Source organism: Mustelus asterias, chromosome 8 (genome assembly GCF_964213995.1).
Source record: "Mustelus asterias chromosome 8, sMusAst1.hap1.1, whole genome shotgun sequence".
NCBI classification, from domain to species: domain Eukaryota; kingdom Metazoa; phylum Chordata; class Chondrichthyes; order Carcharhiniformes; family Triakidae; genus Mustelus; species Mustelus asterias.
In genome coordinates this window covers 112,529,657-112,543,208 of record NC_135808.1, presented here as the reverse complement: position 1 = coordinate 112,543,208, position 13,552 = coordinate 112,529,657, and the positions used below count along the sequence as shown (strand labels likewise).

At 40.6% G+C, this 13,552-nt stretch overlaps 1 protein-coding gene across 2 annotated transcripts in view; it reads left to right on the top strand.

Moving 5' to 3' along the window:
- Nucleotides 1-13,552, top strand: part of LOC144497459 (receptor-type tyrosine-protein phosphatase F-like) — a 469,757-nt gene that overhangs the window by 366,819 nt on the left and 89,386 nt on the right. For both annotated transcript variants that reach the window (XM_078218748.1, XM_078218747.1), the window contains 2 exons: nucleotides 6,706-6,857; nucleotides 12,106-12,218. In XM_078218748.1, the coding sequence (XP_078074874.1) occupies nucleotides 6,706-6,857; nucleotides 12,106-12,218 (265 nt within the window). The remainder of the gene's footprint in view (nucleotides 1-6,705; nucleotides 6,858-12,105; nucleotides 12,219-13,552) is intronic.

Sequence of the window (13,552 nt, the reverse complement as noted above, 5' to 3'; positions counted from 1 at the left end):
ATTGCAAGTCAGATTGTTATGATCCTTAAACAGACTCCCAGGTTTTTGGTATGATCTGGTTCAGGGCCAATATGTTTTGTTCAAAGTAGACAAGTTTTGAGATTCAAGACACACACTAAATGAGTAACACCACAAGATTCCACGGGTTTTGAACAAACAAAAATAAGTTTTATAAGACAAGGTCAGAAAGATGAAACAATTTACATTATCTGTTTTATACAAAGAACAAAGAACAATACAGCACAGGAACAGGCCCTTCGGCCCTCCAAGCCCGCGCCGCTCAGGATTGAATCCTGAATCCAGGATCCCCGCCCAATTTTCCAGCCTATCTACATACCAATATCCTATCCACCGAGCTGTCCCTCACAGCTACGATGCTTTGTTCATCACAACCTATTAACTCACCCCCACCCCCCCATTCCAGACCATGTGATCTCCAGGGAGAGGCGAAAACCCAGAGTGAAAACCCCAGGGCCAATATGGGGAAAAAGAATCTGGGAAATTCCTCTCCGACCCCCTGAGGCGATCGAAACGAGTCCAGGAGATCACAATGGCCCTGATCGGAAAATGCTTCCCAACCCTAGTCATTTCCACTTTAACATTCAGGGTTAATATGACATACGTGTGAATTAATAAGCAAATTGTGGCCGAACACACCTCAGTATGCCATAAATAGCAATTGGGGCAAAGACACGCATTTCTCAGCCCCCATGGGACACCAACCTTTTCATTTTGAAGATCAAGCCTCTATATTCCCTCAAAGCCACTCCAGCTGGGACTGCCTCAATGATTGAACACTTTTCAGGATTTCAGTCCTGTTTTTCGAGATTCCGTTTCTCTGAATTTCCGAGTCTGCATTTTAGACTCTATTCAGTGGCACAATTTTAGCTCTTTGATGACTAGCTGGCTCCACTGGACTGGCACAGCCCCTGGATTTCACCAAGCCCCAATCTCCTCAGCTACACCAAGATTTAAATAGCACCCAAGGCTTAAAGCATGAAGAAAGTAACCTTCTGCCACCATCTCAGCTCTCCAGAACTTCTCTTGAGCCCTAACTACACAGAGCTATCAAACGGCTCTTGGGACTTCTGAGCCACAGCTACACAGTAACACTTTTGCTGCTAGAAACCTGCTCAGAACAGCATCTTTTTCACATGGTATTTTCCCCTGCCACAGAACTCACTCTGGGCCCGATTTTACCATGCAAAAATGTGGTAAAGTCGGGCATGAGGCCATCAACACGATCTGCGCCCACGTCTGTGCAAATGGCCACTTTACCGAGGCCCGGGAATGGCTGCGATCCAATTTGCACCCAAAACGGGCGCAACGGCAATTTAAATGCATTTGCATGCATTTAAATTGAATTAATGAACTGCCCGCCCAACTTTATCAGCATTTCCCCCTTCACCACCACATTCGCCAATCCAGAATCACGCCAAAGTGGACATGCGAAATAAAAGTCTGTTTCGGGCGCTCCAGCTGCTGAAGAGGCGAGTTCAGAGCTTCCAATGACTCTCTAACTCAGATTGGTAGTTGGGGAGGAGGAAGAGACAGGCCAGATCATTCTCTAGGGAGGGAGGAGGGAGGCCCGATCGTTGTCTGGTTGTCGGGGGGAGAGTCAGGCCAGATCATTCTGTCGTGGGGGTGGGGGGGAGGGAGTGGGGTGGCTAAGATATATCTCTTGAGGGGGAGGCCAAATGGATTTCTGGTGGGGGGGTTCAGGGGGGTCCGCTGCCACTTTGCGGGCAATCGGTGGTGGGGAAGGGGGCAGGTAGTCGCAATCGGTCTGGGTAGCGGGGGGGGGGTGCTGGATAAGGGGGACAGTGATGTCTGTGGGGGCCATCGTTCCCAGGCCGCTTTCTCCACTTTCTACGGCCCAGGAACGATCTGACATGGGCACGCTTTTTCAAATTATTTTCTAACTGCGCATGCGCAGTTCAGAGCTCCGATCATTTCGGGCGTGCTAGGCCCCGCCCACAGCGTGATTCGAACTCACCATTTTTTTTTTCAGGCTGAGTGCGTATGAGGGCGCCTGAAAGCAGATTTCCAAATCGGATCTGAATTGCGCCCAGATTCAGCACTTAGAATGAAAATGGGAAAATCAGGCCCTCTGTCTCAGCAAACACAGATAAATCGAAAGCCTCAAACCTTCTTAAGTCCCACCCATCTTTATAACAAAGTAGCCTTCATGGGCTCACTGAATGCTTTTACTAATTGTAGTTCTAACTCCCAAAACAAGTCAACCCTCTGGGCAGCATGTCTTTGCAAACAGCATAAGCACCTTGTCTCCAATTATCCAGCAAAGTCAACTCACCTGATGTTTTGTAACCATGTCTATCTAGCTGATAACTCTTTTTGTCAACATGGCCCCAACCTTTTAAGTGTAATAGTCTTCAAGCTGCTTTAGTTGCATATGTCCCATTTTATATAATTGAACTTTCAATCTTCCCAGAGCTTCTAAAAAATTACTTCTAAAATATTACTATAAACCATTAGCTAGGTATTTATAACAAGATATAGCAACTGTTCGCTGAGAAACTTGTTATATAACTAGTATTGCCGATCTGCTTTCTTATCTTTGTTTTGTTTTTTTAAACCCTGTAATTCATATCATAATTAGGAAAGAATTATGGTTAAATCCCAATTTTAGCTATGAACTAATGTTATTAGTTCTACAGGAGTACATCAGAACTCTGAATATTATAGTGGGATTATTTGGGTGCCAGAACTGTACATTGTTGAGCAAGAAATTAGGAATATTTTGATTTTGACAAAAACTATGAGCTTTAATAATCAACAAGCTTAACCTTGCTTCTTGATTATACAAGTGCAGCAAAATTTTATATTCCATTCCTCATGCATAAACGACAACATTCATTTGTCTTTCTAACCACTTGCTGGACCTGAATACTTACTTTGTGATTCCTGTACCAGGACACCCAGAATCCTGCTGTACCTCAGAGTTCTGCAAACTTTAGCAACCAGACTTTGTCCAGATCATTGATATAAATGGCAAATGGTTGATCCATGTGGCACTTCACTTGTCGCATCTTGTCAAATGGAAAATGAACCGCTTATGCCTACTCTCTGCTTTCAGTTAGCTAATCAATCCTCTATCCATCGTAATATATTGCCCTAACACCATGAGCTTTTATCATAGAATCCCTACAGTACAGAAGGAGGCCATTCAGCCCATCGAGCTTGCACCGACCACAATCCCATCCAAGCCCTACTCCCTCAACCCCACACATTTACCCTGCTAATCCCCTGACACTAGGGTCAATTTAGCATGGCCAATCAACCCCTAATCTGCACATCTTTGGAGTGTGGGAGGCAACCCATGCAGACCCGGGAAGAATGTGCAAACTCCACACAGACAGTGATCCAAGGCTGGAATTGAACCTGGGTCTCTGGCGCTGTGAGGCAGCAGTGCTAACCACTGTGTCACCGTGCCAGTGATAGCCTCTAGTTACTTCCTCAAACAACCTCAATAAATTAAACATGATTTTCCTTTCTAAAAAGTAGGTTGACTCTGCCTGATTACATTGAGATTATCTGTGTGTCCTGCTATAGCCTCCTGAATAATAGATCCTAGCACTTTCTCTGTGACAGATGTTAAGCTAAACTGCCTTTAGTTTCCAGCTTTCTGTCTCCCTCATTTCTTGAATAGAGGAGTCATAATTGCTGTTTTCCAATCTGATGGAACCATTCAAGAATCTAGGGAATTTAAAACAATTAAAATCAACGCATCTACTATCCTAGCAGCTTTTAATCATTTTCTTGGTACCGTTTCCCTGGTGATTGTAATTATTTTAAGTTCCTCCGTCCATTAAACCTCCTAATTCACAATTATTTCTGGGATGTTATTTGTATCCTCTATCATGAAGACAGGCACAAAATATCTGTTCAATTGAAATATCTACTCACTTAAGAGCCTCAATAGATTTGAGAATAGGCTGGCACTTTACCTGCCTGTAATATGGAGGCAGATTGGGGTGGGTGGGAAGGTATTGGGTGTAACATTCAACCCTATATGTAAATAAAATAAATTCTCAAATAAAGTTTATACTCCCTAATCACTGACTCGCCAACCAGTGGAAATACTTTTTTTTCCTATGAAACCCCTCACAAACTTGATTATCTACCAGATCTCACCTTGCCTTCATATCAGAAAAAGGTTTCTCCAGACTTTCCTCATAACTCATCCCTGTTATTGCCTAAAGGGAAACTCCCAAAACTGGGAGCAATATTCTAACTATGGCCTATCCAATGATTTGCACAGACTTGGCATGATCTCTATGCTGTATGCCCCTCTTTACGAAGCACTTTATGATTTTCTTTTATAGCTTTATCAACACCCACATTTTGAAATGTGTATTTACACTTCCAGATCTCCCTGCCCTTTTTGAAGTTCTATCATCTAAACATCTGTAGTCCTGAGGTCACTTACAATCCTCTTCACAGTTAACCATCCTCTGTAGCTTTGTGTTGTCAGCAGATTTTGAGATTATACCCCTATGTCCAAGTCCAGATTGTTTGTGTGTGTGTGTTTATGTGTACATACATCCAAGCACATTCGCACAGGCACAGATCTCTCCAGACCAGAGAGAAACACGAAGGTTGTAAAGCTAACACCTGAGGTAGTTTGGTAAATATTCATGTCCCAAGACTCCATTATTAACCACTACTCTCTGTCCCTTGTTTAAAAAAAAAAATCAACTTTTTAATCCATGAAATTCTCCTTTTAATACCACATCTACAAGAAGTAGGAGCAGGAGTTGGTTATTCAGCCCCTCGTGCCTGCTCCCCCATTTTGGTCTGATTCTATGGTTGATCTGATTCTAACCTAAATTTCACTTTCTGCCTGCACCCCACCCTGCTGAATAACCTTGGCCTATTTTGTCTATTAAAAATCTAATTTGCCCTTGAATATACTCAAGGGCCTTGCCTGTCTGGGGAAGAGAATTCCAAAGCCTAATGACCCTCTGAGAGAAATAAATTTTCATCATTTGTCTTAAATGGGAGACCCATCTCAACTAATATTCTGGCAACTTGGGTTCGAATCCCACCATAGCAGATGATGGAAGTTGCACTCAATAAAAAATATCTGGAATTAAGAATCTTCTGATGACCAAGAAAACATTCTCGATTGTTGGAAAAACCCATCTGCTTCACTAATGTCCTTTGAGGGAAGGAAGTCTGCCATCCTTACCTGGTCTGGCCTACACGTGACTCCAGAGCCACAGCAATGTGGTTGACTCTCAACTGTCCTTTGAACAAGGGCAACTAAGGATGGGCAATAAATGCTGGCCAGCCAGTGACGCCCATTTCCCACGAATAAATTTTTTAAAACACTAATGTTCAAACGGTGTTCTCTAGTTCTTGACTCCCTGACGAGGGGAAATATCCTCTTAGCATCCATCCTGTCAAGATCCTTCAGGATCTTGTATGTTTCGATAGAGTCATCTCTCATTCTTCTAAACTCCAGTGGCTATAGGTCCAATTAGGTAGCCCTTTCATCCCAGGAATTAGCCGAGTGAACTTTCTTTGAACTGCTAATGCAATTGTATCTTAAGGAGACCAAAGCGGTGCACAATACTCCATGTGCGTTCTTGCTAATGCCCTGTATAGCTGGAGCAACACTTGCCTACTTTCATACTCAATTCTACTTTTAGTAAAAGCCAACGTTCCACTTGCCATCCAAATCACTTGTTGAACTAACTTTTTGTGATTCACAAGCCTTTACGTGGAACCTTATTGAACACTTGGAAATTTTCTTTAGCACCCACTTCATTTCCTTTGTAAATATACTGGTTATTCCAGTGTGAATTTGTCCAGTACAACTTTGCCCTTTACAAATTAACACTGCCTGTCTTTAATTAACTCATGTTTTTCAAAGTGAATTGTTAATTTTACCTCATATTGTGGCCTCTAGAAACTTACTGATCTGAAGCTGACTCGGGATAGTTGATTTATGTCTTCGTCCTTTTTTCAACAGAGATGTTACATTCACAAGCTTTCAATCCTCTCCTATAAACAACACATTCAAGAATATTCAAAAAAATTATAATAGCCTCAATTTCCTCATGCATGTCATCAGAGAACGGTAGCTTTTCTACTGAGGAGTTCTGTCGATTTTTTTTTCATTATGTCCTCTTGATACCTGTTCTATTAAATTCTTCCACTTCCTCTTCACGTGTCCTTACATTTCCATTACGATCCTCTTATGCTCGCTTAGTTGGGGTAATCATGGTTCTCTGCAAATGACTTTGGTGCTTTTGAGCTCCTGAGGGCTCAGATGTGCCAAAGTTCCCATTGCAGGCTTTCACCCACTGACCCCTTGTTAGGTGTGTTCTACCCACAGCCACCACCCCCTCGCCCCCACCCACAATCAAATAACCTCTTCCTATTTGCTGTGTTATATTCACAGGAACAGATTTCTACTTCAGATACCAAAATGCATTCAACAATCTGCAGAACCATAATCTAATTCCTGCCTTTGGGAGAAGGGCGGATTTAGAAAAATAGTTAGCTGTAAAAGATTCATAAGTTAACAGTTTAATATTTATTGATGTGGGGAATTGACCCTTTTTCATATTAAATAAGCATTAAACTGATAATAGGTAGACAAAAATAGTGACCTGAGTCAGTTGATTTATTGAAGTAGGTATTAGTAATATTCTTTTGTGCTCTTTTTCTGTTCAGATGTATGCTGCTAGTCCCTACTCTGACACAATCTTGGTGGAGGTACCCAGTCCATCTGCACAGGATGACCCTGAGATGCTATGGGTGATGGGACCAGTACTTGCTGTCGTGTTAATTATCATCATTGTCATTGCTATTCTTCTGTTCAAAAGGTGAGATGATCACAAAGTTGCGTGAAAATAGGAAAATGTCATCAAGATCAATGTTGAGACAATTCATCTTTCAAATGGGGTAGTAATCTCAACTGTTAATCCAAACTACAAAATAAATTAAAGCTGCATCCAATTCTTGATCTGCCAGAAGCATTCAACTCCATATCTCATTTACAGACTTGGTTCAAACATGGGTGAAACAGCTGAATGTCACAGTCAAGGCTAAAAAGATTGCCCTTGACATCAAGGCAGCATTTTATTCAGTGTGACATCAAGAAGCCACAATTTAATTAAAGTTAATGGGAGAAAGCTCCATTGGTGTGGGGAGGGAATTGCAGAGCTTAGGGCCGAGGCTACTGAAGACCAATGGTGAAACAATTTAAATTGGGGGTGCCTAAGAGACCAGAGTTAGAAGACTGTGAATATCTCAGAGGGATATGGGGACTGGAAAGATAGCGAGGGATATGAAAACAAAATATGAATTTTAAAACTAAGGCATTACTTGACTCGGAGCCAGTGTAAATCAGTGAGAACAGAGGAGATAGGTCATCTATGTGCGGAGCCACAAGAGATGTGTGAGATCCTAAATGAATATTTCTCATCAATATTTACTGTTGAGAAAGTCATGGATTTTAGTGAACTTGGGGAAATAAATAGTGATGTCTTGAAGTGTGTACATATTATCGAGAAGGAAGTGCTAGAAGTCTTAAAGCGCATCAAGGTAGATAAATCCCTGGGATCTGATTAAGTGTATCCCAGGACATTGTGGGAGGCTAGGGAGGAAATTGAGGGTCCTCTCGCAGAAATATTTGAATAATCGGCAGCCACAGGTGAGGTGGCTGAAGATTGGAGGATGGCAAATGTTGTGCCTTTTTTTAAAAATGGCTGCAGGGAAAAGCCTGGGAACTACAGGATGGTGAGCCTAACGTCTGTAGTGGATAAGTTGTGAGAAGGTATTCTGAGAGACAGAATCTACAGGCATTTAGAGAAGCAAGGACTGATTAGGGACAGTCAGCATAGCTTTGCGAGTGGAAAATCATGTCTCACAAATTTGATTTAAGTTTTTGAAGGGGTAACCAAGAAGGTAGGTGAGGGCAGTGCAGTCGATGTTGTCTACATGGACTTTAGCAAGGCCGTTAGCAAGGTACCGCATGGTAGATTGTTGCATAAGGTTAAATCTCACGGGATCCAGGATGAGGTAGCCAATTGGATACATAATTGGCTTGATGACAGAAGACGTAGGATGGTTGTAGAGGGTCATTTTTCAAACTGGAGGCCTGTGACCAGTGGTGTGCCTCAGGGATCGGTGCTGGGTCCACTGTTATTTGTCATTTATATTAATTTGGATGAGAATTTAGGAGGCATGGTTAGTAAGTTTGCAGATAACACCAAGATTGGTGGCATAGTGGACAGTGAAGAAGGTCATCTAGGAATGCAACGGGATCTTGACCAATTGGGCCAGTGGCTGATGAAGGGCAGATGGAATTTAATTTAGATAATTGCGAGGTGATGCATTTTGGTAGACCGAACCAGGGCAAGACTTACTCAGTTAATGGTAGGGTGTTGGGGAGAGTTTATGGAACAAAGAGATCTAGGGGTACAGGGGTCTCGCTCCCTGAAAGTGGAGTCACAGGTGAACAGGTTGATGAAGAAGGCATTCAGCATGCTTGGTTTCATTGGTCAGCACATTGAATACAGGAGTTGGGACGTCTTGTTGAAGTTATCCGCGGCATTGTAAGACGCTTGGAATACTGTGTACAGTTCTGGTCACCCTATTATAGAAAGGATGTTATCAAACTAGAAAGAGTGCAGAAAAAATTTTACTCGGTGCTACCGGGACTTGATGGTTTGAATTGTAAGGAGAGGCTGGATAGACTGGGACTTTTTTCTCTGGAGCGTAGGAGGCTTCGGGGTGATCTTGTAGAGGTCTATAAAACAATGAAGGGCGTAGATCAGCTCGATAGTCAACATCTTTTCCCAAAGGCAGGGGAGTCTAAAACTAGAGGACATAGGTTTAAGGTGAGAGGGGAGAGATACAAAAGGGTCCAGAGGGGAATTTCTTTCTCACACAGGGTGGACAGCGTCTGGAATGAGCTGCCAGAGGTAGTAGTAGAGGCGGTTACAATTTTGTCTTTTAAAAAGCATTTAGACAGTTATTTGGGTAAGATGGCTATAGAGGGATATGGGCCAAATGTGGGCAATTGGGACTAGCTTAATGGCAAAAACTGGGTGGCATGGCAAGTTGGGCCGAAGGACCTGTTTCCATGCTGTAAATCTCTATGACTCTAGGTGGGTAAGACCTGGTGTGAAGTAAGATTCGGGCAACAGAGTTTCCGATGACCTTGTAGAAGGTAGAATGTGGGAAACCAGCCAGGAGTGCTTTGAAAGCTAGCAAAAGGCATAAATGAAGGTTTCAGCAGCAAATCACTTGAAATGGGGGTTAAGTTAGACAATGTTGCAGAAGTGAAAATAAGTGGTCTAAGAGATGGTGAGAATATCTGGTCTGAATCCCATCTTGTGGTCAAATATGACACAAGATTGTGAACCAACTCTTATATTCTCAGACAGTTGAGAGGACCAAGAACTGAAATAATAAAATGGAATGAAAGCCAGTTTCTACATTGATCAAAATTAAGATTCATATTTAATTATTGTGTGTGTGAATTTTCATGCTGAAAAGGCTGACTTATGGCAGTTGGCCATGTTTCTAACTTGACAGTATAGAAATGTCCATACAAACATCTCAGTACTCTTACGCTTTATACTCTTGATGCCATTACATTATCTATAGTGTCACAGCAACTGAGTTGTGTCATTTTCTGCCTCTACCATTTCTGCTTATCTGTTCCTCACTTGTGTTCCACTTTCTTTTAGTCTCACTTTCTCAGCCCTTAATCACACTTGGTTTATTTATTTGACTTATTTCTCTTTCTTTCCCCAAAGTAAAATGTGTAGATGATTCTGTTTAGATAAATCTATATGACCTTACTGTGATTCAGTTACAGTTGGTATTTTAATATTTGTGAGGGATACAGCTCAATTTTGTTCCAGAGATATTCATATATAGTGTTTGCTCCTAGGTATTTTCCTAATTATTTTTAACCAGTTGTGCCAGCACTTTTGCTATTATATGAGCCATTGGAAGATCCTTTCTTCAACTATTTTTGTTACTTTAGTGTAAGGAAGAAATATCCTAAATTGTTGCCAAGCGAATTAGACTATCTGAGGTGTCGCCCTGGGCTAAATTTTCCTGGTCCCACAACTATGTGCTTAGAGACAGGACCAGGAGCAAAATTAGAGAATCTTGCATTGGGGTAGCTCCTCATTGTGAGCCTGCCTCCATCTTGCCGGGGCAGAGTTTAGCCTGCACTGCTACCTGCTCAGCAGTGAGGACAAATTGGGGACACTGCCAGGAGCTTCCCTGAAGGTAGACGGGTCCTCTGCTGAGGCCAAAGCCTGGCAGTTGCCTGGAGATGGCTTCCTTACCTCAGGACCAAAGAGCCACCATTGCCTCCTTTAAATTCTTCCCCCACACAACCACCCAGAGCTGTGGGTATCAGAGGGCCACAGTCACAGCTGCAAGATACAGCATGGCTGTAAGACGACATTTTGCTTTTCCAATTCAATAATCCTTCAGAGGGTGAAGAGAGGAGGCAAAGAGAACATTTCATGCACTGTTTCGAGCGGAAATAAAATAATTAATTTTTTTTTTTTTTTCTTCTTGCCATCTTATGGATACAGTAAGCAGGAAAGGTAAGACTCGTACTAATAACAGTGATGTTGCCTTAAAGTGGGCAGTCCAGATATGCTTCCCGTTCCAGCATTCACCTTTGCTCCTCCATACGCCTTAAAGAAAGCAAGCAGGATACCTGCTTTCAAGCTTTCATGATTTAGCAAATCAGACATTGGGATTGGTAAGAAAAGAGCAACACAGGGTCAATCATCTTCTAATTTTTAGTCTCTTCATTTCCCATTAGGAAAGGTGATAATGTTTAAGATATGATAATGGCACTGCTGAGACTGGCAAGATTGGTTCATGGGGAACTGTGGGCTGGAGCTGACATGCTATTCTGTGCTAAAGTATATTGCAGAAATTATGCCATCCTTTATTCCATTTTTAGAATCAAAATATTGCATACAGCTGTAAAACATAAAATCTGACAGGTACCAAAGTAATGTGGTTTCTGATGATCGCAATCTTGACTTTGGTTCACATTAAACAAGCTTGTTCAAGTTCTGATGCTTGTAATAAATGGCTGTGAAACTTGCTCGTGTGATTGGTTCTGTTGTTGTTAAAATGGTGATTAGAACTTGTACCTGTTGAAAATACACGGCAGATTAATCGTTGTGAGTTGAGAAAAGTTAATATCTGAGAGGCCCATTTGTCAGAAGTTGATGTTTCCATCCCAAGCATATCTATTGAAATTCCACATTTCTATTTTTATGTTTTAGCTTCCAACTTTCACAGGTCTTTTTTTCCCAACATTTACAGTTTGCTTTGCATAGGTAACAGGTTGGCATATTAAAGTTAAAGGTGAAAACTGTTGATATAATGGTAAATATCAGTGAATATTATTGTAAAATAAAAGCAAAATACTGCGGATGCTGAAGATTTGAAAAAAAACAAAGTGCTGGAAAACCTCAGCAGGTAGCATCTATGGAGAGTGAAAGAGTTCATGTTCTGAGTCTGTATGAATTCTTCAAAACTGGAGTTCCAAAGAAGAGTCATAATGGGCTCAAACCGTTAACTCTGTTTCTCCCTCAGATGCTTCCAGACCTGCTGAAGTTTACTAGCACTTTGTTTTTCATTTGATATTATTGTTAGGGTCATGGCATGAATAATAATAATTAAAGTAGGATGACATTTCTAATTACAATTAATTTACTCGTGTACTTAATTACAACAAATGTTTTCCTAATGGAAATACAAATGCTATAACCAACAATAATACAGATGGCTTACTGCATTTTTACAATCACCTTCATATATATTGTTGGTACTGCCTCTGTACCTCTGGGCTGAAATGTACTCAAGAAAGCAACAGTCAGTTTCGCTGCTTTGTCCGAAGAAAGGTTTTCTTGCAAAATTCATGCATATGACGTAATTGAACAGAAACAAACTATTTAACCATGAAGCAGAAACTTGCTTTCCGTCTCTGGATTACAACATTGTGAGTTAATAGTAGTTTGTGGAAAGTAGCTCATTTCAATCATTAGTTGCGGTAATAATACCATGTGGTTGGTTCAGGAAAAGAGCAAGCTCTCCATCTGCAAAAGACGATGTTCCTGGTGGAAAAGACCCATTGCTGGCACACTCTTCAGATCCAGTGGAAATGAGACGACTAAACTACCAAACTCCAGGTAAACATTTGAGATTGAAGTTCAAAGGAATCACTGTTGTATTTCTCATTAGCTGGAGACAATCTATCAACATCTAAATTAAAGGCTTCTTCACTATTTTTGTTACCAAGTTAAATCTATGCAAAATTGGTTTCTGCCCTTCTGAGATCACATTAAAAGGTTTCAGTTTAATTGCTCTACTTTACAGAATAGTTTATTTCCTGCTGTCAGTGGTGGTAAATTTATATTTGTATGTTCATTTCAAAATAAGAATTGGATTTTTTTAAAAGCCTATGGCTAAATGACTCTGGTGCTAAACTATCCAGGCAAAAACTGAGCACAACCAAAGTACTAGTTCAGATCGCACAATTTGCCTTCATAGCTTATGACTAAAGAAGTGAAATATCGAGCAAGGAATTAGAGGGCTATGAAATTGTAGTAGCCGCAGCAAGATAGATGTAGCTAATACAAAATAAAAACAAAGTACTGGAAAAATTCAGCAGATCTGGCAGCATTTATGGAGAGAGAAACAGATTTAATGTTTTGAGTTGAATATGACTCCTTTAGAATAGATATATATTTAACTAATATACATAACTATCCAGATTGCAGCAGGGATGACTAGATGCAACAAATGATCTTTCTCATTACTTATTTTCTTCCTTGCCCTTCAGAAATCTTGATATGAAACGCATAAATTCAATCCAATCTAAATCAGACAACATATAACAAAATAAAATTCTGCCCAAGATTTAACAAATCTTACAGAAACAATATCTTGAGTATCGATCTTTTCTTAATGATCCAATTTTCCAGCATAACTTGCCAAACTAATTCTTTCTAGAATTGTCTGTTTAAACATTTCAACACCAGTATATCAAGCTGCAAATGTTTTCCATAATAGCACAAAACTCATGATAATATGCAAATACTTAGTTCCTGAGAGCTAATTTGTATACTTATAAATTATGTAATTATCTAATTGTATCAATCCTTGCACAGAGAATAAAATTACATGCAATAAATTCAAGCTCTGAAGCACCCTTTGTTAATCTGCTGATCTTCATGTGTGACAAGGTACTCATAAACTGATAATCTGTACAAATGAATATATGAATTATATGAATAAATATACGTAATAATCCAACTTCACATTTCAGGTCATGTAAAATTTTAAGGTACTTCCCATCTTTTTCAGGAGAGAGAGAAAATTATTAGAAAAGATCATGAAATCTTGGTTTTCAATTTAGGATTAAGTTCAATCTGGATGAATTTGAGCCCTATTTCTGAGTGGCTTGATTATCAAAAGTTATATTCAGATTGATGTAACAATACTTGTAATGGATGGCAGCGCA